This window comes from Ostrea edulis, chromosome 6, assembly GCF_947568905.1.
Source record: "Ostrea edulis chromosome 6, xbOstEdul1.1, whole genome shotgun sequence".
In the NCBI taxonomy this organism is placed as follows: Eukaryota; Metazoa; Mollusca; class Bivalvia; order Ostreida; family Ostreidae; genus Ostrea; species Ostrea edulis.
Window position 1 is genome coordinate 48,498,868 of NC_079169.1, and position 23,824 is coordinate 48,522,691.

The 23,824-nt window shown below is 36.5% G+C and overlaps 3 protein-coding genes across 3 annotated transcripts; all 3 read right to left on the minus strand.

The window, feature by feature from the left end:
* Positions 1–4,105: 4,105 nt before the first annotated feature.
* Positions 4,106–6,847, minus strand: LOC125656767 (E3 SUMO-protein ligase ZBED1-like). Its single transcript, XM_056139822.1, has 2 exons — positions 6,534–6,847; positions 4,106–6,119 (listed from the first exon to the last, which is right to left on the minus strand). The coding sequence occupies exon 2, from the start codon at positions 5,663–5,665 to the stop codon at positions 4,361–4,363; it is 1,305 nt and encodes a 434-aa protein (XP_055995797.1). The 5' UTR covers positions 5,666–6,119; positions 6,534–6,847; the 3' UTR covers positions 4,106–4,360.
* A 143-nt stretch (positions 6,848–6,990) lies between these two features.
* On the minus strand, positions 6,991–23,318 carry LOC125648456 (uncharacterized). The gene is made up of 2 exons (XM_048875567.2): positions 23,190–23,318; positions 6,991–8,050 (listed from the first exon to the last, which is right to left on the minus strand). The coding sequence occupies exons 1-2, from the start codon at positions 23,277–23,279 to the stop codon at positions 7,082–7,084; spliced, it is 1,059 nt and encodes a 352-aa protein (XP_048731524.2). The 5' UTR covers positions 23,280–23,318; the 3' UTR covers positions 6,991–7,081.
* Positions 10,407–16,302, minus strand: LOC130046821 (uncharacterized). Its single transcript, XM_056139821.1, has 2 exons — positions 15,200–16,302; positions 10,407–14,822 (listed from the first exon to the last, which is right to left on the minus strand). Exon 2 carries the CDS (start codon positions 14,653–14,655, stop codon positions 11,674–11,676), a length of 2,982 nt encoding a protein of 993 aa, XP_055995796.1. The 5' UTR covers positions 14,656–14,822; positions 15,200–16,302; the 3' UTR covers positions 10,407–11,673.
* Positions 23,319–23,824: the final 506 nt, after the last annotated feature.

The window sequence follows — 23,824 nt, forward strand, 5'->3', positions numbered from 1 at the left end:
TGGCGAAATTTGGGCCTTAATGTACCTTGCTCTTTGGCATGCAAGTAGTTAAAACATTATTTTATGCAATGGAAACCGGCAAATTGCTCATAGCGCACCTACATGTAATTTAAGATTTTTAAGCATTTGAAGCGAGTGGTTAGATTTTTATCTGGATCAGAGTTAGACCCCTTTCTATATTTATGATATCACAGGGTTCGGGCCCAAAACGGGCTTAGCCCCTGTGCTCTATCACTGAACTACCGCGACCGCTCAATTCAATTGGAAATTGATCAGATACAAAGATCAGATGGAATTGTAGCCATCGCCCGAAAACTTCAAAATAAAATTTAAAAGGGCTATATCATTTCAGCTACATGTAAGTATAATGCGAATATACGTTTGGTTTGTATTGTTACTTCCGTTCGAGATCCGCTCATCTCACTTCCTTCAATCGAATATTCTCAGGCCTGTTTGTATGGAGCGTCAAATTAACATAAACTCAAATAATTGAAGATATCTTCAATCATTTGAAGATATCATCGATTCATTTGATGCGCGCTACAATTTCATTAAAGATTTCTTCAAATAATTAATGATATTTTCAATTCTGAATTATTGCGCGCATTAATTGAATTAATGATAGCATTAATTCTTCAGCTGAATTAATGCGCGCTTTAATTGAATTAATGATCTCTTCAAATGAATTAATGATATCAACAATTGAATTGATCCGCGCTACAATTCAATTGAGGAGAGTAATAATTGATATAATGAGCGCATTAAATCAATTGATAAGAACAACAATTGAATTGATGCGAGCATTAATTCATTGGACGGGATCAATAATTGAATTAATGCGCGCATTTATTCAATATTATTGCTCTCTTCAATTGAATTAATGAGATTTTTAATTCATTTGAAGAGATGAATAATTCTTTTAGAGAGAGCAACTACATAATTAAAGATATCTTCAATTCAACATAACCACAGTTGAATTAATGATTTCTTTAATTGAATTGTTGCTCTCGCTAAAAGAATCGATGCGTGCATTAATTCTTTAGGCAAAAGCACTGCGAATAATTAATTTAAAATATATCTTCAATTGAATTAAAGAGATCATTAAATTATTTACACCGAGCTCTAAATTATAATTATTGCGAGCAATATTTCTACGATTTATCCGCTCATCAATTGAAGAGAGCAATAATTGAATAAGTGTGCGCGTTCAATCTATAATTGGCAAGCTCTAGTTAATTCAATTGAATTGAAGAGAGTAATAATTGAATTAATGCGCGCATTAAATCAATTATTGCTCTCATTAATTCAATGGATGCGCGCATTATTTCAATTGATGAGAGCAATAATTGAATTGAAGCGCGGATAAATTCATTTGATGAGAGCAATTATTGATTTAATGCGCAATAATGCAATTAAAGAGAGCATGTAATAATTGAATTGATGATATCTTCAAATTATTGATGGTATCTTCAGTTGTTTGAGTTTATGTTAATTTAGCACTCCATATATCCGGCAAGCAGAAAAACAACCCCGAGGTGCCTTTCCTTAAGACCCGATTTGTTGTTGTTGTCATTTTCACCGATTTATTAATTGATATTCGTGATAAATAAAAAGATAAGCTTAAATAACTACAGTTAGGTACAATGTTTATTATATTTTATGCCAACAGATGATTACAATGATGTTGAAATTTTAATTTATTGATCAAATACATATTTATCAATAATCCAGTCACGTATAATAGAAACAAATATAAAATATCACGTGACTATTAAAAATGTACCTACAATTACCTGCAACTATCTAATACAAAAATGTACGAGCATTACAAACACACTTCAGAAATCGCATAATATTAAGAGTACTTAACCAAATATTCATATTTTACAGGGATTAAAAGGAAAATAAAGGTTACCTGTATGTATGTGTCTAGCCAATAAGAATAACATAAAATCATGTGCAAAGGTGGGGTTTATGCCTGCACATCATCCTTAGTCTTGTAACATAAACAAACTCTAAACAGGAGTTAAAGTGCCTTGTGCAGGTGAAAACAAGTATCGTGCCGAAATTAAACATCACATTTTCGCATGGTCTCTATACATATATATGCACGACACCCATTAACATGTCACCGGTCCAATTATATTTCATTATAAGCAAAATACATCCCTCTCCTGACTGGCCAGCATCAAAGGATAAAACATCGAGGTCATAATTATCATATACATATAGTATAAATACATGTATGAGGAAAGAGCTCGAGATCATGCAGGTTTCGAGATTGGAATAAAGCGATAATCAATTGATAAGTGCAGGGACGAAGCCGCGATGTTTGGGATTTGATGTTTATTCGCCTTTTCTAAACAAGCAAAACAGGTAAACTCCTTATATGTTAAAAAGGTGTTTATTTGGCAATGCCAATGGACTTGACGGAAAGTTTCCTACCTCGGACCCCTGCAATTTATTTCGGGTGGGAGGAAGTTCCCATTAATGACATCATCATGTTTACAAATATATAGTGTGCCGGATTGGGTCGTTATATTGACATGCAAACCTGTGTCAAAAACACAGTGCTCTCCAAATATCCACTTATTTTGTCCCGCCACACCACGGCTATTCCACGTGGTCTAATAAAGTATAATTCTGCGTAATTAAGCCTAATAACTCGCAATGCATGTCTCCTACCGGTGTCCCCATTAATTAGAACGAATATATATTTGGAAGACGAGTGGGTATTATTTTTCACTACCAGGAAATGTTAAAACTTCACTCTCTTGTAAATAGAAGCGGCAATTCAGAAGAACTTTATTACAAATTGGCATCCCTTCAATTATATAGATCTCACACAAAGTTTTATAGATCTAGAAACACATATCAGTAAATCACATACCATATTTATATTTCAAACTTTAGCATGCTGAAAAAAGTGCAGAAAACTAAAATTGAAGAAGTTCATTCATCCATGATACTAAGCCTCACAATATTTGTTAGAATATACAGTGTATCAGCTGTAACAAAAATAAAGCTTGATTTGCATCTTCTCATTAAGTAACCACACATCATATTTCAGAGTCCCAAGTTACATTATGTACAGCATCGTGGGAAAAGACAGGCAAACTATGTACAACACAATGTCCCATAAATCTCAGTTTTCACCTTCCTATCTTAACTCAAAGCATGATTATAAAAAATGTGGAAAAGCAAGTGGGACAGACAGACAGACAAACCAAGAAAACCCCTGTAGTCTCAGGTAGGAGACTATTGATTCATGGTCCACGATACATGTATATTCTCTAATGCCGATAACGTTTGCATTCAGCTAGTACATATATAGTTTGGTTGAAGTGGATAAATTAGTATCAGAGCTACATGTATATATAGAGTATAAACCACAGGTGCTTGAGGAGAGGACCCCCCCCCCTCCCCCGATATAGACCCCCGGGCCTTTTCGACTTTTTTTTCCATAAATCATCTTTTTATAACATATTTGTAATCTAACCTATACCATCGATCCGAAAAATTACCTAAAATAAACGTTTTATAAAAATTCGTAACCCACTCTATATATAAAAACAAGGTTTTTAGTGAGGGAAATATTCGGGCTACGGCGTGATGTCACCGTTTTTACTGGTAGGTACAGTTTTATAGGACATTTCAAAAAGAATTCCTTGGTAGTGCCTCTCAGTTGACAGACGAAGTTGGCAACCTTGTTGTTTTTATATATAGAGTGGGTTACGAATTTTTATAAAACGTTTATTTTAGGTAATTTTTCGGATGGATGGTATAGGTTAGATTACAAATATGTTTTAAAAAGATGATTTATGGGGGGGGGGGGGAGTCGAAAAGGTCAGGGGGTCTATATCGGGGGGGGGGGGGGGGTCCTGTCCTCAGGCACCTGTGGTATAAACGGGTTAGTTTATGATCAATTGCAAGGTCATTGAAAAGGGTTGGAGGTTAAAGGAGAAAGGTAGTGTTGTATAATCGGAAAAAAACCATAATCGATTATCGGATAATAATCGAATGTGTTCAATCGATCGATAATCAGATTAATCGAAATCTTTACTTTCCAATATTCTTTTAAATTTATTAATAGGAAATAAATGTAAACGGTTTCCATCTTTTATTTTAACATGTAAACAAAACTACAGAATGCAGATGGGTCTGTAAAGTTGCTACTTGCAACTATAATAGAAACATGTCAATAAATGACAATAAAAGTCTTCATTAAACAGATTTGTTGTGTACTTTCCTGGAAGAAAAATAAAGTCTCCATGTTCAAACTCAAAGACTACACAGTCTGTGACCAAACACATATTTTAGTGTTAACTAACTCCATTATCATTGCATTTGTTACATGCAACTACCAATATTTCAAATTTTTGTTCAAAAATATCAACAAGTCCACATGACTATGATGCAGCCTGTTTCGTTTCTTGTTTACAATTTCACCTGCAAGACTGAATACCCTCTCACTAGACACAGAGGAAGCAGGAACACACAGATATATTTTGGCGATTAGAGCTATTCTGGGGAAGAAGATTTCATTCTTCTTCCACCACTCTAAAACAGTAAGGTTTTGATCTTCATCAATAAGTTTGCTTCCAAAAAAACGCTCAACTTCCAAATATGCAGTATTCTCTGTGGGTTCCTTCGTTTCTCCTGTAATTACAATATCATCTAGCCAATCGTCAGTATCTGCAGATTTTAGTTTTTTTGTCTTCGGTGGCTGAGTGTCTGGCTCACTTCCTCCATCAGGGGATACTTGTTCTTCAGGCTGAGAATTCATTGAGGGTAGAGAGGGTAGTGCAGGAACAATTTTGTCATCAACTTTCTCTTGTTTCACCTGGACTGGATTCACATCAAGAACTGACACCATCTCTCTCAATAACATTCGAGCCCGATCCCTATCGTTTGGTGCAAAATTCAAATCTTTCGTGAATGGATTCATCATGCATACGATAACTGAAATGTCCTCTGAAACAGCCCTCTTGTCCATTTCCAGTTGCATTTGCTGTTTTATATGTTTTATGACTGGCAGGTCTTCATCATTTAACTCTACGATCCGTAACAATTTGGTTATAACTGGCAGTACTTTATGCATGGTTGGGTACTTGTCAGCACACAGAATAGTTGTGGCTTTCTCAAATGGTGAAAGAAGTTCAACAAGTTTTTCAACAATGCTTAGTTCTTGAAAACTGAACACACAATTCTTCAACGTGTTGGATGCTGTTTTTGAGAGATCTGGATCATTTGCAAGTGCCATGAGAACTGGTGTCTGTTCCACAAGGCGTTGGAGCATATACAAAGTAGAATTCCATCGAGTTGCGACATCAATAATGAATTTATGCCCAACTTGCTCCTGATTCAGTAATAGTTTCTGCTTTGAAAGAAGCATTTCTGTGACACTGCTTGATTTGTGAAAAAAGGTTACCAACTTGCGCGACTTCCCCAAGATTCTATCAACTTCCTTCACCAAGAGCGAGTGCTTCACAATTAAGTTAATACGGTGCCCATAACACCCGAACCTGCTCCAGCCTAGAATTTCATATGCTTTTACTTCATTTGCTGCATTGTCACTTGTAGCAATTGGCTGTGGAAGTTTCCATTGTAGTTGTGTTTTTTGCAGATTGTTTGCTATGTTTTCTGAAGTATGACTTAATTCCATTTTCACAGTACCTAACACAGCACTCTACAGTTCCAATGACCTGTCGATGTAGTGTATTGTTGTGGTAAAATACGACTCCGTGTTCATGTGTGATGGAAATGTCTTTGACCGATTCTAAATCATTATTTAATTTTGCTCCAATTTCTTCCTTCTTTTTTTTCTAATCTATATATCACTGTAAATCTTGATGGTATTTTGTACCTCGGTTCCAGAAGGGCAACAAAGTCTCTAAAGTACACATTCTCTACAATGCTAATTGGTATGACCTTTCCAACTATAAGTTTGTTGAGGGAATCATCAATTTTATGTTGTCTGTCAACATTCAGTTTTCCTTTCTGTGTATTAGAATTCACAAATGTGTCAATGGATGGCTGATGTTGCTTGGTTGGCATATTTTTGGGCAAACTACCACCATGTTCGCTATCAATGTGATTTTTGAAGTTTGTAGTATTACCTGAAGAAGATATAATAAAACAAAATAAATGTCGTGTTTCCCAACATTTAACACTACATGCAATCAGTTTTTGCACAGAATTTTCTAATTGAATATTGTTATGTTTCAAAATTGAGGGTTAAAAAAGTAAAGCCAGTGCCCTGGTTGCCCTCCTCAAATTTTCCGTTGGATATGTCATGAAATAATTTTCATACATGTACGTTAAACATAAAACATATCAGATACAACTGCATTATAGTACGTGTATCGGAGAAAATTCGCACTATATGCAATATATATAAACACGCATTTTTTTCTCAGTAAAGAATAGTAGAGTTTCAATAAATCGATTGATAAATATTGCATACTGCCATTATCATATCATTCACTTTCAATTAGAATAACGTCTCTTAAATTAAAGCCTGATATATGTACCTTTGTTGGCGTAAGTCTTCCTGCACACTTTGCATACAGCAAACGACATGTCGAGATTTTCTTTAATGGGCGGACCATCTTTTTTCTTATAAAATCCAAAAAAACTTCCAAACATCTGACTTTGCTTTTCCAGGATATTCGTATATTATCTTCTCCAAGTTGTTATTTGCATCGGCTGCCATTTTTAAATTTTCTAGCGAATGGTATTAATTAATTCGTACATGTTTTATTCGCGTAATTCGTTCCTAACCTAATAGCGACAATCGATTATGAAATCGATAATCGAAATCGATCACCTCTTAACGATCGACAATCGATTGTCGGCGATAATCGTTACATCACTAGAGAAAGGGCGAGAAAAATCAAAATAACAGGCATATATTCCATTCCATTATGAAATATATTTGTAGTCATTTATCATAAAATATAAAACCCCACCGCACTTCTCAAGACAAAAATCTGAAACATATTTTTATTTATCATACATGTACGTATGATTAATACATGCGATATGAAGTATTTTGTAATATACCATCACTTTTTCCTCCTCATATAAATTCGATCACGTTTGCTCTGTTAACAATTTCCCGGCACAGATACCCCAGGTAAAACCATGGATTTCCGTTTCCTTTCGGGGTATATAACTTAAGTTCAGTCTGTGGTTTAAGTGCTTTTCGACCCTGATTTGAATACATTGCAAAAAGCACCTGCTGATCAGAATTCATCAGGTGCTGATCTAGGAAATATAGCAATGCTTTACGATACAATTCTTCGAATTTGATGAAAATATGTTTTGTACCTATAAACATCCCACCGCCTACCCACACCTTGTTATGTCGAAATATCTCATATGGATTAATTTCCATATGTCGACGAAATATTAGATTAACTGATATCCGTCCTGGATCTTGATCATTCGGAATTTTTAATTCGAAAAATTGTTCGCTTCCGACTAAATCTCGAAAATATCCTACGTCCAACCACGCGTAGTACGGTGTGTTGTATATATTCTTCCGCGCTGCATCCGCTACAACTGCAAATTTTGTATGCTGTGCTGCAGCATACAATGCATTGACAGTGTTGGGATGGTGTGCTGGATACCCAGGCTGTTTATATACACTCTGTATCCTGTCCACCAGCCCGAAGGGCCAAAACGACTTCCTTTCCTCATAGAAAATTTCTGTTTGGTAATTCAATTTTCCTTCAGATCTCAGTTTCTTCATCAAATCTCCGAATTCTTTACTATCTGTGTAAACTACAAGAGGATTCATTAAATACTGGAAAGTTTTCATCCAGGAGAAATATGTATTTTTGGTTAATAGAGCACTTGGCCCTTTTTTGAAGGTTCCGATGTTCCAATAAGCTGTCACAATCGTTAGGTTTGATGACGATATTTTCCCGTAAGTCCAATCACCGCTAGTTCTAGAAAACATCCACGAAAGAAAATTTTGCGGACTTATATTATTTGGATGGGTTGATGTTATACGCAGAGGAATAGATTTTGGTATGTTCCATGCCTGAAAGAAAAACATAAGAGTTTATAAGATTTATATACATTTAACTTGTTTCAAAAGCAAGAAACTTGATTGGTGTAGTAGAACCGATCTGGAGAGAGAGAGAGAGAGAGAGAGAGAGAGAGAGAGAGCGTCCTACTTCGATGTACAATATATCATTGCACAGAAGGAAAGAAAATTGATCACTGATTTAAATGTAAGCTTACAAGCTATTTTAAAATTTGTGATTGACAAAATATTGGAAATTTACAGGAGTTGATGCTTAAAATTGAATTCATTACAAATCTAAAAAAAAAAAAAAAAAATAGTTTGAACTGGGCATGTAGAAAATACTGACTTTGTATGTTAGAATAACGGAAAAAAGTAAATTATCAAAATTAAGGGGAGAGCAGACCAGCCTCCCTGCCCATCCCTCCCCCAAATTATGCAGCTTTGTTTTTATTGATATCTAAATCAGTATTTGAATCCGGATATGAATTACATGATGGTTTTTCATGATCATATAGATATTGTTTGCGTCGAGTTCAACGTACAATGTAATAACGTAAAATGGTAATTTAGATCTATTGAGCGCCAAATTAGCATAAAATGAAGAAATTGTAAACAACATTATTTAATGATATGTTTAATTTTTAATTATTGCGTCCTTTAAATGAATCAAATAAATCGGTACTATCAATTAATGACAGCAATATTGAGTTACTGTTCTCTTTTATTGAATTAACGATATCATTTGTTGATAAGAGCGCGATTATTACAAGATCACCGTGCTCTCTCTCTCTCTCTCTCTCTCTCTCTCTCTCTCTCTCTCTCCATACACTCGTACAACATGGACAATTTATGTACCTAAATGATTTCCTGATTTACAAATCTGCAATATTCTGACCAGTAAATCATACGGTATAAGTATTCATGCACAATACAGGGTAAATATTATACTATGATACTTCCCCTGATTGAAGACAGCTGATCGGCACGGGCTAAGTGTGTCGCAGTCTGTACAATAGTGTTTACTGTTGGAATATGAATGGAGTTTATCGTTTTGTTTCATGGATTATGCAAATAAAGGGAGTTTTACTACTAATTAGGATATTCTCGACAAGTGTACACGTACATCTGCGGCCCTTTACAGATATACTAGTCCCAGGTAAAATAGTCGTCCGTATTCGATGCGTTTTCATGGCGAGCATACATGTCATGTTTATAAGTACAGTAGTATTTAATATGTATTTGCATTTTGCTTGAAGTAAGCATAGATTTGATACCCTTTGATTATTTCATTTTATCAATAGACAATATATGAAATATTTCTCCGCGTTTTTGTATAGTTTTGACATATTTACTGCAAATATACGTACATTCACGTAAAGAAAAGTCATTCTATATTTATTTACCCAAAGCTTTTAGAATGATTTACTACTGTACGATATGTTTATTATAATTTTGAGCACTGCGTGGTGTTCCAAAACGTGATTTCATTTCTTCTTCATGTCCTATAAAATAGTATCGGAAATGTCGAAGCTACCCGCACAGGTAAATCGAAGACACTGATGTGAAGTGAAGCGTAGCAAAACTCGTCCCCTTATTTACCATGCGAACCCTGATACATACATGTATAACAATAGAACATCCCACTAATATGGCGAGTAAGCAGAGAAATATGACTAACACATAGAATTCTACTATATTTATTAATTCATGTTAGCTAATGAACCTTGTTCGTAATACTACTCATTATCAAATGTTCGAAGGCCGATTTGAAATACCCGCGATTTCAAAGGTGAAATTGATGAAGTTATTATTTACACAATCAACACCCCAATTCATATGTCCTACTTCACGAATCCTAGTCTTAGTTTTAGTCTGGACCTAAAATATATACAATCAAACGCATTGAAGTGGTAAAAATTTTCTATCGTATGAAACGCTTGGAGCCCTGGAATGACACGCCATCTTTTCCGATTGAAACCACAGGTAGCACGTGAGTTTTGCTGCTAAGGAAGATGTTCGAAAAGAGTATAAATAAACACAATGAAAATAAGTCTAGTTTTAATGTAAATGTATTTATATGTATATATATTTCCATGCAAATATATATATATAACACTGCGCATACAGAATTGTCAAGTAACGTTGAGATATCCGGTGTTACGGTAAAACCCTCTGATATCGCTTTCTGAAAGGGATATAGCGCATTTGCTGACGAAAAGGCCGACTCAGAAATCTAAATGGAAAACACCGGTTTCGAATAATAGACTGGCGTGTTATATTTAAATATAAGGCCAACGTTTTTTATGTTTCGTTAACCAAGATAAATAACTGCCGCAGTTTATATTCTGCCTCAATAAGGACTCTCAGATCAGCGTTTGAAAGTTTATTTTAACAGACAATTAACCATCAATGTGACATGTGCACACAATTACACGTGGTGCTCGTTCACCGTTGTGTGGAGTCATACACAGTTTGTCAGCGTAAATGTGGTAAAAAGCTACAATGAATTAAAAAAAAAAACAAATTAAGTTTTTGACAAATACTGCTTTCCATACAAAAATTTCTCAAACCTGAATCCGTGTACTACAATACTTGACATACAACAAATCCCATTTCCACATCACTAATCAAATGGCTCATGAACATGAATTACCAATTCAATTCACTAAATTCATATATCAAGACAATTACAGTTAATAATCATCGGCTACAGAAGATGACATGAACAGCGCACCATACTATATGAATGTCAAGGTGTTCAAGGACGAATTGGGCAATCTCTACTGCTAACACAGATGCACACAATTCCAGTCGTGGGATAGTGTGTCCACTAATGGGTGCAACTTTGGCCTTGCCCAGAACAAATCCAAGCTTACACCGTCCTTCGCTATCTGTTGTATGCAAATAAATGACAGCTGCTATGGCTTTTTCAGAGGCGTCGCTAAACACCTGAAGTTCCTTCGTCACAGCTCTACTGAGATCTGTCACATATGTGCGTTGAATCCTCAAGTCTTCAAGTGAGCCTAGAGTGTCTTTCCAGGAATTCCATATTGATTCCATTTCGTCTGAGAGTGGCTCATCCCAGTTTTGAGTCTGTGCTATGAGTTTCCTTAGCAATAATTTACCATAAATAGTTACTGGGGCTAAAAAGCCTAGAGGGTCGTAGATGCCATTAACAGTTGAAAGTAAACCTCTTCGTGTGGCAGGTTTATTGTCTTTTGAAAGTTGGAACAGAAAGGTGTCGCTGTTGACATCCCAGCTAAGACCAAGGCTACGTTGAAGTGGCTTCTCCTCACCATGTAAATCCAAGTCTTTCAGATTAGTCGCTAGGTCTTCACTTGGAAAGGCTGACATAACCTCAAGACTGTTGGAGGCAAATTTATGAAGACGGAGATTACCAAATTCTTTCAAGGCACTCTGAGTGTCCTTGAGAGTATGAATGGCTTCCTCAGGGGTAGGACAGGATATTAGCCCATCATCCACATAAAAGTTATTTCTTACAAAATTGGTAACATGGTCTGCATACTTTGATTCTGCTAACTCAACCGCCTTTCTGAGTCCCATGGTTGCTACAGCAGGCGAAGGGCTGTTGCCAAAGACATGAACCCTCATCCTAAACTCGATGATCTCTTTGTCTAGGTCATTATCCTTATGCCACAGAAATCGTAGAAAGTTTCTATGATCCTCCCTAACCAAAAAGCAGTGAAACATGTGTTGCACATCAGCGGTGACAGCCACCATCTCCTTACGAAATCGTATGAGTACACCAAGAAGACTGTTAGATAAGTCAGGTCCTGAGAGTAGAATGTCGTTAAGGGAAACTCCATTAAATCTGGCGGACGAATCAAACACCCCCCGAATCTGATCTGGTTTTTTGGGGTGGTAAACACCAAACAATGGCAGGTACCAACATTCTTCTCCATCAGACAATTCCGGTGCAACTTCAGCATGATTATTGTCCAAGATTTTCCCATAAATGTAAGAAAGTGTTCTTTTTTCATAGCATTCTTTCTCAGGCTCGCATCGAGTAGTCTCGCACGTTGGATCGCTTGCTCCCTGTTGTTTGGTAAACGCTGTCTATTCTCACGAAATGGTAGTGGGGCAACCCAACTTCCTGTGGAATCTCTGAGAAATTCACTGTCCATTTGTTTCAAAAACATTCTGTCTTCAATCGACATGCCTAATGTATCATCGTCCTTAGTTCTGATGAATAACTTTGACTCATCCCATATAGATTGATCCACTAGTTCTCGGACCTCGAACTTGTTGCTACATGGTTTCAATATTGTAGGCTGACCTGTTGGTAGCAGGTATGTTTTCTTGACACTTATATCCTGTGAGGCATGTTGTGTATCAAGACAAGTTTCACCAATGACAGCCCATCCCAATTTTAGTTGTTGTGCGTATGGAGCTTTTGGTGGTCCAAAGATTTGATGTAGGATGTGATGTGCTTCTATCAGATCTCGTCCAATCAACAGAAGAATATGGCACTGTTCATCTAGTGGTTGGATGTGCTTGGCGATATCTAAGAGATGTGCGTGATGGAATGCGACTTCAGGTGTAGGTATCTCATCTCTGTTATTTGGTATATGATCACATTCAATCAGGGTTGGCAGTTCAAAGTCTACATCACCTTCCATTGATCTGATAACAAATCCTTTTCCTCTTCTTCCTGAAGTGACGACTCTGCCAGAACATGTTGAAATAGTATAGTTCTGTGGTTTATCCTTCACAGTGAAGAAGTCGAAAAATTCAGGTGCTGCTAAAGAGCGGTTACTCTGATCGTCGATTACTGCGTACATCTTTGCCAGTTTACTTGGATTGTCACGATGAAACACATTGACCGGCAATATTTTTGCACATGATTTCCCACTGTAAGGTCCTCTGCATATCTCGGTGCAGCTTGAGCTAACCTCTGAAACAGGTTTGATCTTGTTCCTAGACTCCCCGCCATTCTCCTTTGAGGATGAGTATAGACTGTGGTTCTTTGCCTCTGTATCTTTATCTTGCTGAGGTGCGGAATGATCCACTGCTGCTATTTGGTCGTTCCTGCTGATGTGGAGTGCTGTAGTGTGAAACTTGCTTCCACATTCCTTGCACGAAACACTAGCACTGCAATCACGACTTTTATGAGTGTTTGACGCACAACATCTGAAGCATATGTTGTTTTGCTTTAAAAGTCTCTTCCTTTCCTCTAATGATTTGGATCGAAATCCTCTGCAGTCGTCTAGAGTGTGTTTGGTTTTGTGAATGATACAATGTTCTATTGGAACAGTCACTTCAACACCTGTCTTTTTCACACTGACTCTGTTTCTGGCAGAACTTGTTTGTTTTGAAGCAGCGAACCTATCATTGTTGTTTGTGTCCAGTTCATAATTGAATCCTGGTTCGTTTTTCACCTTGCTTATATCTTTTATAAAGTCCACAAACACTGAAAATGGGGGGAAAATAGCACAGTGTTCCTTCTTGTACTTCACTGCTCGATTTGTCCATTTCTCCTGTAGACCGTACGGCAATTTGGAAATGATTGGTCTTATCCCAGACGACGAGTCCAGATATGCTAACATAGCACTGTACTTTGGATCTTCCTTCAGAAACTGCATTTCCATGAGAATGTCTGAAAGGTCATACAGCTTCTGATGGTCTCTGTTGCCAAGTTTTGGAAAGTCTAAAAGTTTGGTTCTTATTGATGCTTCCACATGCTCTGGTGCACCATAACGCTCATCTAACCGTTCCCAAAGTCTCTGTAGTCCCCTTGGAATGTTGAAGATGTTAGATGTTCTGATGCTGATAGCGTGCTTCTTTGATTCAGGCCCCAAGTTCTTGATTAGAAGGTCCATCTGCTCAGAATCCATGACTTGAAGCTCATTCACTACACACACAAAACTGTGCTTCCATGCACTGTAGGATTCAGGTCTATCATTGAAATTGGTGATTCTGGAGAACAGTAGATCCTTCCTCAGAAGGAATCGAGTGACGTCGGTCACATGCGCTCCATGTCCAGTCGCGTAAGGTGATGAAGGATATGCGTTAGGTACGTATGGTTGTGCATACGGATTTAGGATAGGCGAATCGGAAGGAATGTGAGCTTGTGTAGAACCAGCAGGAATATGACCTGGTGGAGGCTGACTAGAAGCGATGTGATGATTTGGATTAGAGTAGCTGTGCTTCGGTTTCAGGTTGTTGGCGTCAACCGGCGAATCTGGTCGACACAGTACAGATGAAATATGGCTGATAGTTGATTCAAATGCCTGACAATCTGCTTCAGCTTCTGCAGCTTGCCTTTCCAGATTTAACATTTCTAGTTCCGCATCGAGTTCCATTTGCTGTTTACGGAGAGTTATTTCTTTAGCTGTATAAAACATCCTGGCTTTCGCTTTACTCACTTCAGCCCTCTTCCTTGCAAGGATATCTGATGTCGGCACACAAGAATCAATAGATTGTGAATAAGTGCTTTGATGTTCATCTTCCAGGTCCTCCTCTTGCCCTTGAATAACACTAAGTTCAACATCTTCCCTTTCACTGTCATCAGGTGGTAATTCCTTTTCAGCAGACTGGATGTCCACGGTGGAATCTGGAATGGATGATGCCACGGCCTGCTCTGTTGTTGTAGACATGGTCTTTTTACTATTCTGCCTCAATAAGGACTCTCAGATCAGCGTTTGAAAGTTTATTTTAACAGACAATTAACCATCAATGTGACATGTGCACACAATTACACGTGGTGCTCGTTCACCGTTGTGTGGAGTCATACACAGTTTGTCAGCGTAAATGTGGTAAAAAGCTACAATGAATAAAAAAAAAAAAACAAATTAAGTTTTTGACAAATACTGCTTTCCATACAAAATTTTCTCAAACCTGAATCCGTGTACTACAATACTTGACATACAACAAATCCCATTTCCACATCACTAATCAAATGGCTCATGAACATGAATTACCAATTCAATTCACTAAATTCATATATCAAGACAATTACAGTTAATAATCATCGGCTACAGAAGATGACATGAACAGCGCACCATACTTTAAGCACATGGCAAAAATATAAACTCAGATTATGCACAATTGCATTCATGAGCATAGCTGACAGTATAGATACAGGTAATTGACAATGTAATTAACAGAATAATCAAGTGTAAAATGATCATAACTACTTACACCGTGGATTACAAACGTTCAGACCGGTTTAGTTTCCGAGAACTTTTGCCTGACAGTATGGCGGCACAAACATACCAAGATAAGTCGTACGTATAAACATTCATATTCAATTCAAGTCTAATTGACGTAAATGTAAAACAATAATATTCTTGACATGGAAATTAGCAAACAACAGACAGAATTGTTTATCATTACTGACATTTATATGAGTCATTCATTTATCAATAAACCATTTTCCTATTTGGAATGATGAACAGTAGAATATTTTCATAGGTGCATTCATATTACACAACCCTTTTACATATGGCATTACTTAACTGACTGTCTTTTTCTGACATGACTGCAGCACCTTTAATATATTTCATCAGTTTATTTGCCGTTGGTTGATAATTCGAGTGTTTAGCTTTGCCTAATTATCATAATGACAGTTGCTACATGAGTTTTTATATTTACTCTTGAGAAGTCAAACTGTATAACAGTTCTTTTCCTCCCTTGACCTATTTTTACTTATTACATGCTGTGCATTTTTGCCCTTTTTCTTGTAGTATTTGATTAGCTTTTCGTCAGCCATATTACGTTTGAAAATCCTGTGCACACAGGAACATGTTAGTGTAAACAAACGGAACTACAATGACCCCCCCTCCCCTCAAGAAAACAACCCAAAAAATGAAAAGCAAAAAAAAAAAAAAAAAAAAAATAGATTGGGAAAATATTGGACTTGAACTCGGAATGTATGGTTTAAGTGTTAGATTACCGAGCACCTAAACCAGTAGGCCACCCAGGCATGTAAGTTTAAAGGTTTAAGGTTTGACAGGCTGCTATATCTCAAGGTAAATTTTGAGAACGTGATTTTCATATTTTATCCATTTTCAACAAGAGGACCACCTTAAACCAAATTTTCTCAAATGGACTTGTGTACAGTCATACTCAAGTAAAACAATTTCAGTGTTTTATTTCTGGTTTAGGATGGCCTTTTGCAACAGTTTGCAATTTTTTTTAGGTCCATTACGTTACATCGAACGCGTTATATTTCCCGCGTTAAATGAAGAGGCGGATAAAAGTCGTGTTGCAAGATGTTAATGAACTTCGCTCGTCTCAACGGTCACACCGTACAACATATTAAACTGAGAGAGAGAGAGAGAGAGAGAGAGAGAGAGAGAGAGAGAGAGAGAGAGAGAGAGAGAGAGAGAGAGAGAACTATTTAACATTACTGTATATTCTGGCTTAAATAACCTAATTTATTGTACAGCAATAAATTGTATTATCATCATGCGATAACAAGGTGGGAGGAGCTCGTTTTATCACATATGCGATAACAAAACCCTATTGATGATAATACAATTTATTGCTGTACAATAAATTAGGTTATTTAAGCCAGAATAAATATTGACAGATGTTTATTCCGGAATTTTATTCCGGAGAATTTGTAGTTGCAACGAGGTTTTATTTTTACTGATATAAACTTCTACTTCCTTTTCAATATTTTCGGGTAGAAGCGAAGGTTTGAAATTCTGGACAAATAATTTTTGAGTTAATGTAGTTCATCGGATTAATCTGGATACATTGATGTAGTGAAATTTAAGCCTTTAGGTTTTATTGCATATATTTGACTTAATATTTTGTCGATTAATCGTTAATGTTATTCGATGTTGATGGATTTTAATTTTATTCTGCATGCATACAGGATACGTGATGCACCATTGATGGGGTTACCACATGCTCGAATATAATCAGAAAGTCATTTTTAAATCCTAAGTTGTAGACTAAGCAAAACGGGGAAAATGCCGAAATCAAAACAAGTCTCAACGGGAAGAGTGGCGACTCGCAGGAGAGGAGAGAAGAGAAAAAGGGAACGAGTGCGGGCAAAGAAAACCGTCACAGAATCCCATTCGGAAGTAACAGAAATTACTTAAGTTGTTTACGCTGAGCCATCTGTTCAACAAACGGGTCCCACATCTATAAAAGAAGGGAACATAGGTTGGTCAGGGAGGAGGTGATAGAGAGGAGATAGGTATGTGTTCTATGTCGGATAGTCTACCCTCTCTAGGCTCTGGTGGGGCTAACTTTATAAGCTCAATTGTCAGCTATAAAAATAGTTTAGGCCTCAATGTGTACCAAGAATTGAAAAATAAAATTATAAGGGTGGGGGGGGGGGGGGGGTATGTTGAGTTAGACAAGATCCTCATAAATTACAATGAGCCTCAGAAACAAACCCTAGTTCTTGTTAATGGCGAATTACAGGCAGCTGAAAAATCTAGTAAGAAGATCAATAATATTGAGCAATGGACTGATGCCTTTCTCATGTTCTCTAGTGTTTATTTGGAAGCACACCCAGCAAAAAAATTGGAACTGTTGAAATATATGAAAGATGTTAGATTGGCAGCTAGTAGGTGTTCAAATCAGGGTTTTAAGGAATATGACCAACAGTTTAGGGTGAAAATGGCTAGGCATCCTACAGGTTCTTGGAGTGAAGTGGACTCTGAACTCTGACTTTTGTATGTTGTGAATATTAACACAAAGGACATGACTGCTTTTCCAACTAACCAGGGTCAGTTTAGAAAGTGTTACACATACAATTATCAGGGGTCCTGTTTCCAAACTCCCTGTGGTTATCTTCATTCTTCCATCAAATGCAATGATAGTCATCATTATGCACTCTGTTCTAATAAGGAACGGGTCCTTCTCAAAGGAGATTTGGGGGTCCTCATAATTTTCGTGCCCAAGGAAGATCAAAGACAGTTCATCATTACAGCTCGAGAGGAAGGGGGATGCATCAAAGTAGGGGAAATAAGGGATACTTCTAATGTTTGGTGTTTAGGTAAAACACCTATCAAAGTTGGCAAATTAATTAGTTTGTTCAAAAACTATGCTGACCAAAGTATTGCAAAGGAGCTGGCTGATGGTTTTCAGTTTGGTTTTCGATTAGGTTATGAGGGTCCCCGAATAGGGCGAGAAGCAAGAAATCTCAAGTCTGTCAGTGATCATTTTGAGGAAACAAAAAATAAAATACTAAGTGAAGTAGGAATAGGTCGTATATCTGGACCATTTGACAGTAAACCTATCACTAATTTAAAAGTTTCACCTATTGGGCTAGTACCAAAAGCAGATGGAAAATGGAGACTAATCACTCATTTGTCTTTTCCAGAAAATCAGGGTGTTAATCATTTTATTGATCCGGATAGGTGTTCTGTAGCATATGCATCATTAGATCAGGCTCTAGAGGTAGTAGGTAAAATGGGGAAAGGAACACAGTTGGCAAAAATGGATATAAAGTCAGAATTTAGATTATTAATCATTCATCCTGGAGACTTTGATTTGTTAGGATTTAAGTTTGAGGCAAAATATTACATCGACAAGTGTTTGCCAATGGGCTGTGCTATTTCATGTTGTTTATTTGAAAAGTTTTCTACTTTCCTCCATTGGGAGTTGAAAAGGCGGACTGGGCTTGACACAATATTTCATTATTTAGATGATTTTCTATTTTTGGGTCATGTACATGTAGGTTCAGATGAATGTTTAAGGTTAATGGAGGGCTTTTCAAACTTGAGTGATCACATTGGTTTACCACTTGCACATGACAAAACTGTAGGCCCAGCAACAGAAATTGTATTTTTAGGTTTGGAAATAGATACTTTTGATATGGTGGTTAGGATTCCTTCAGACAAGGTTGTACAATTAAAAAGTTTATCAAATTTTACCTTGTTGAAAAGGTCTCTTCAGCTTAAGGAAATTCAGAGCTTGGTAGGTAGTCTTAATTTTTTTTTAGTGAAGGGGTACCTAATGCTAGGGCATTTAATAGGAGGTTTTATGATGCAACAAGCGGCATTAAAAAATCCCACCATCATATTAAGATTACTGAGGAATTTAAGGAAGATGTCAGAATGTGGCTTTATTTCTTAGAAAATTTCAATGGGGTCAGACTGATACATGACAAAGAATGGATAAGCAATCAGAACATACATTTGTATACAGATAGTTCAGGGAATAGTTCTCTACGTTGTGGGGCTTATTGTAATGGTCATTGGTGTTTTTGGCCATGGCCCACAGATTGGGGAGAGGAAATATTTAAAGAAATGTCATTCTTGGAATTGGTGCCTATTTTGCTGTCTATTTCTTTGTGGGGTCACAAGTTGTTTCAAAACCAAAAAATAATTATGCATACTGACAATCGTGCTTTAGTGTCTATCATTAATAAACAAACTTCAAAATCCAAGAGGATAATTATATTGGTCAGAAAAATGGTTCTTCTGTTGTTGGAGAATAATATCATGTTCAAAGCACAACGCATTTTTGGTAAGGTAAACAGCATAGCTGATGCTTTATCTCGGAAACAATTTCAGAAATTCCGCACCTTGGCACCACAAGCAGACCAGGACCCAGAGCTTATACCTGTAGAATTTCACATAGCGATATTAGGAGTGAAGTAGATCTTTTGCTAAAATGTGCCATTGCTCAAAGTACACAAGCATCATATAGTCAGGGAATGACGTGTTTTGAAGATTTTCTTTCTTATTTTGAGCTAGAAAAGACATGTCCACCAACATTAGATTACACTGTCCAGTTTATAGCTTTTATGTCAGTTAGAAATCTTGCACTAAAGACAGGAAAATCATACGTTGCTGGAATATTATACCATTTAAAGCTATGCAATCATTTTGATCTAACACAAAATGTCTTGGTTAGAAAAATGTTGGAAGGTTATAGGAGAAAGGCTAGCACCCATGATTCAAGATTGCCAATTACTTTAGATTTATTGGACAAAATATTGCACATTTTACCGGTTGTTTGTTTCAATCACTGTGAAGTTAAGCTTTTTGCGGCTATATATTCCATGGCCATTTTTGGGTTTTATAGAGTGGGGGAGTTAACAGGGGGTAGTTCTCATAATATCAACCATGCAGTCAGCTTTCAGGACTTAGAATTCTTACCAAAACAAAGCAAATTAAGACTATTGCTAAAGCATTCTAAAACAGATCAAGATGGCGAAATTATCATTATTGAAAACAACAAGTTCCACTCTAATATCAAGCCAGTCAGCATTATATCAGATTATTTGAGTGTTAAGTTCCTGGCATTTTATTTTGTCATTTTGGCGGTCGGCCCCTTACCAGGGTGCAGTTTACAGCAGTATTGCAGAAAGCTACTAGAGCTTTAGGTCTTGATTCCAGCAGGAATCAAGAATTGGGGCAGCAACCTATGCTGCTATGTTGGGTTTGTCAGAAGATGAAATATGTCGAGCTGGCAGATGGAAGTCCAAATCATACCAAACATACATTAGGAAATATTTCTATTACATCCTGTTAAAATATGCTTTCATGCAACTTAATTCAATTTTACCAGGTATAATCTAACATAAACCAAGTCATTTCAGATTGTCTGATATGGTGTGTAGGATCATCAATTGTAAATGGGGCTTTCATTGCTGCTAGAGGTAGACCAGATGGTGTCAACTTGGGTCTGGAAAGAATTGGATGTCGCATATGGTGGCAGGGTAAAGGTGGCATGATGTGGGGGGGGGGAAATATACAGCAAAATCAAGTCGCTTATGAAGGTTAATGATGTGCCACGTTATTTGATTTTACACTGTGGGGCTAATGATATTTGGAATGTGCCATTAAAGGACTTGATTCAGCAAATGAAAAGGACTCTTGGTCGTATTCAGTTGTTACTACTTAAGACAAAGTTGATCTGGTCACAGTTACTACCTAGAAATAAATGGAAGTATTCTGTTCATATGGAATCAATGAACAAGGCTCTAAAGAGGTTGAACAACTCTATAGCATCAGAAGTAATTAAAAATGGTGGTTGTTACATTAAATATACTGACATAAAGGCTGGAAATTAGTTGCTTTTCCTATCAGATGGAGTGCATTTGACAGATATAGGAAATAATATATTTCTAAATACGATTTCTGCAGCAATGGAACAGTTTGTTTCCTCAGGAACTCAAGTTTATCCTAAATTGTATTAAAAGTGGCGAGGTCTTGGCACCAGGAACTGGCGCTACCCCCACGTGGTGGCGGTGGCTTCATTGTTCTCTTGAAGTATTCATTTGACCATTTTCGCCATGTGGAGGAATGTGCGTCCAGTTCCTATTAACTGGTATTTTGTAATGTCCAGTTGACATTGACAGTGAATTTTAATTTCAAGTCTGGTCTTGGGTTGCCGCTAACCGGGATCCAAGTTACCAACATTTTTGTAATTGATATATTTTTGAATGCATATCCATATGATTGATTTATTTACAAGTGTTGTGGTTGAATTGTGATCTTGCAATGAGTTAATACAGTTACTGCATTTTAAGGGGAATTGGACTTATACGCAAATTGAATCATTGCCGTCAACCGGAATGTTTAAATTTGCTTGAATTTCTATTTCATGGATTTTTCAATTCAGTAAGGCAATGATGTGTTTTTGGCCTATACCTATTTTGGTGTCAATGCACATATGGCATTTCCATTGTAAATTAGTTGTAATATTGAATCTACAACAATTATACACATTGCTTAATTGCCAAGACCAAGAATCGCCACAAGCGGGGTTGGGGGTAAGCACATCATTTATCTGTATACATAAGGCAAATAAAGTGTTAAACTTGTTACGGTGTCTTTATTTAAGAAAGAGGGAAGTAAAGTATTTGGTAAGGTAAAGGTCATGAAGTTTGTTTGAATTTATGAAGGTTTTAAAATAACCAGATACAATACCTGAACAACAAAAGCTTATTCAAATGCTTATTCAAACACCAAGAGTTAAGACCAAAACGTATGGCGACAGAAGGTTTGACAAAGCAACCGCCACACTCTGGAATAACCTTCCAAGTTACATCCGCAACGAAAATTCTTTCGAACTTTTCAAGAAAAATTTAAAAACTTACTTCTTCAGACTTGCATATCACGATTTTATGTAAGCCATTTCAAGTGACAGTATTAATATTCTTTTTTATGTAAACTGTTTGTATGTATTTTTTGTAGTTTAATCACGAGTTTGTGTAAGCCAGTGCTAGAATTCATATTTTTTTTAATGAAACGAATATATTTTTTTACACTGTTTTAGATATGTTCAATTTTTAATTGTAGTTTAATGTTGTTTTAATGTAAAGCGCTTAGAGTGATTCTTTTTATTATATAATGCGCTATATAAATACTGTAAATAATAGTAATAAAAGAAAATCACTGTAAATATGTGACAAGTGTACATATTTCCTCGTTGACTTGAATGTTCATAAAATTTCACGTGGTCTTTGGTGATATAAGGGGTGTATCCGAATATTGTTTACCAATAGTTCTGTGAAAGTGGGCGTGTCATTACTTAACATGAAACGTCCAAGAGAAAGCTCGTAACATTCCATATACACGGAAAATTTTACCACTTCAATGCGTTTGATTGTACGTGTTACACATAAATCGGAAAAAAAGAACTGATGTGAAATGAAGCGTACAAAACTCGTCCCCTAATATACCATGCAAACCCCCGATACATATTTTAATAGAATATTCATTTAATAATGCGGATAAGTTCTACTATATATAAGAATTCGTGTCAGCTTTAAATTCTGAGAAGTGAGAGCCCTACATTATAATGTAACAATTAGGCTATCGTGATCCATCAGGGAGAAAAGCATTGATCATATAACACACTTCAAAATGAGTTGACTAGCGTGATGATTAAAATGAAAATTTCCTTTCCTCTTAGAACAGGAAACATTCCTTCCGATAACTTATGTGTTAAATATACTGATATATAATAAAGTGATACGAGATCGAAAGTCCTTAAAATAACTTCGAGTATATTTAGAGAGTTTCTATTAAAGACATTTGAAAGAATAATACTGACACATGTACAAAACAACAACAAAACAAATAAATAAGTGGATAATGAATATGAAAAGGTCCACTACTTGATTAATATTTCAGTTTGATCGTACGTTTTCTCTCAATACGCGAAAAATGCCGACATATTATATTACTATATCTACAAAATCGGTACTTACTGACGAATTACTCCAAATAGATATCATCAAAAGAAATATCATGAAAGCAAAGAAGAATAAAGGAACATCTCTATGTCTCCACCTCCTCATGATAATAACGTGAGCATGCGTGTTACAACACACGCCTTTTTAAAAGTAGAACACGTACATGTCAATAAAAAGTAGTCCGCACAAGTTTTAAGTAGAGGGGGGTTGTTATAGTGTTCGTCATTGCTGTCTCAAGTTTTCCCCTCAGGCTGGGAGGGAGGTCATTCTTTGCTCCAGGGCTTCAATCTATAACTTTCAAGCTTACATGCATTAATATCTTCTCATTCACTACTACATAGTACTATCAAAAATAGTGGAGGGGCCATTCTCGCAATATATCTTCATTTGCATGCATGAAAATAACAGTTAATGTTCATTGTCAATTAAAAAGGTTGGCCAGTCGCCTCCGAAAAACATTGATATGTGCCTGCAGCGTTCTTGGTACTTATGGTGGGTTTCATAAAACTTCAATGTAACAACAGTTACTTGTCGCATCAATACATACCACAAAGTCAATAACACATCACTAAAAAACTTTCCTTGCTCTATTTTTGCATTCTTCCAAATAATCTTTTATCTGTATTTTCTCTGATTTTCCATAGATCTGC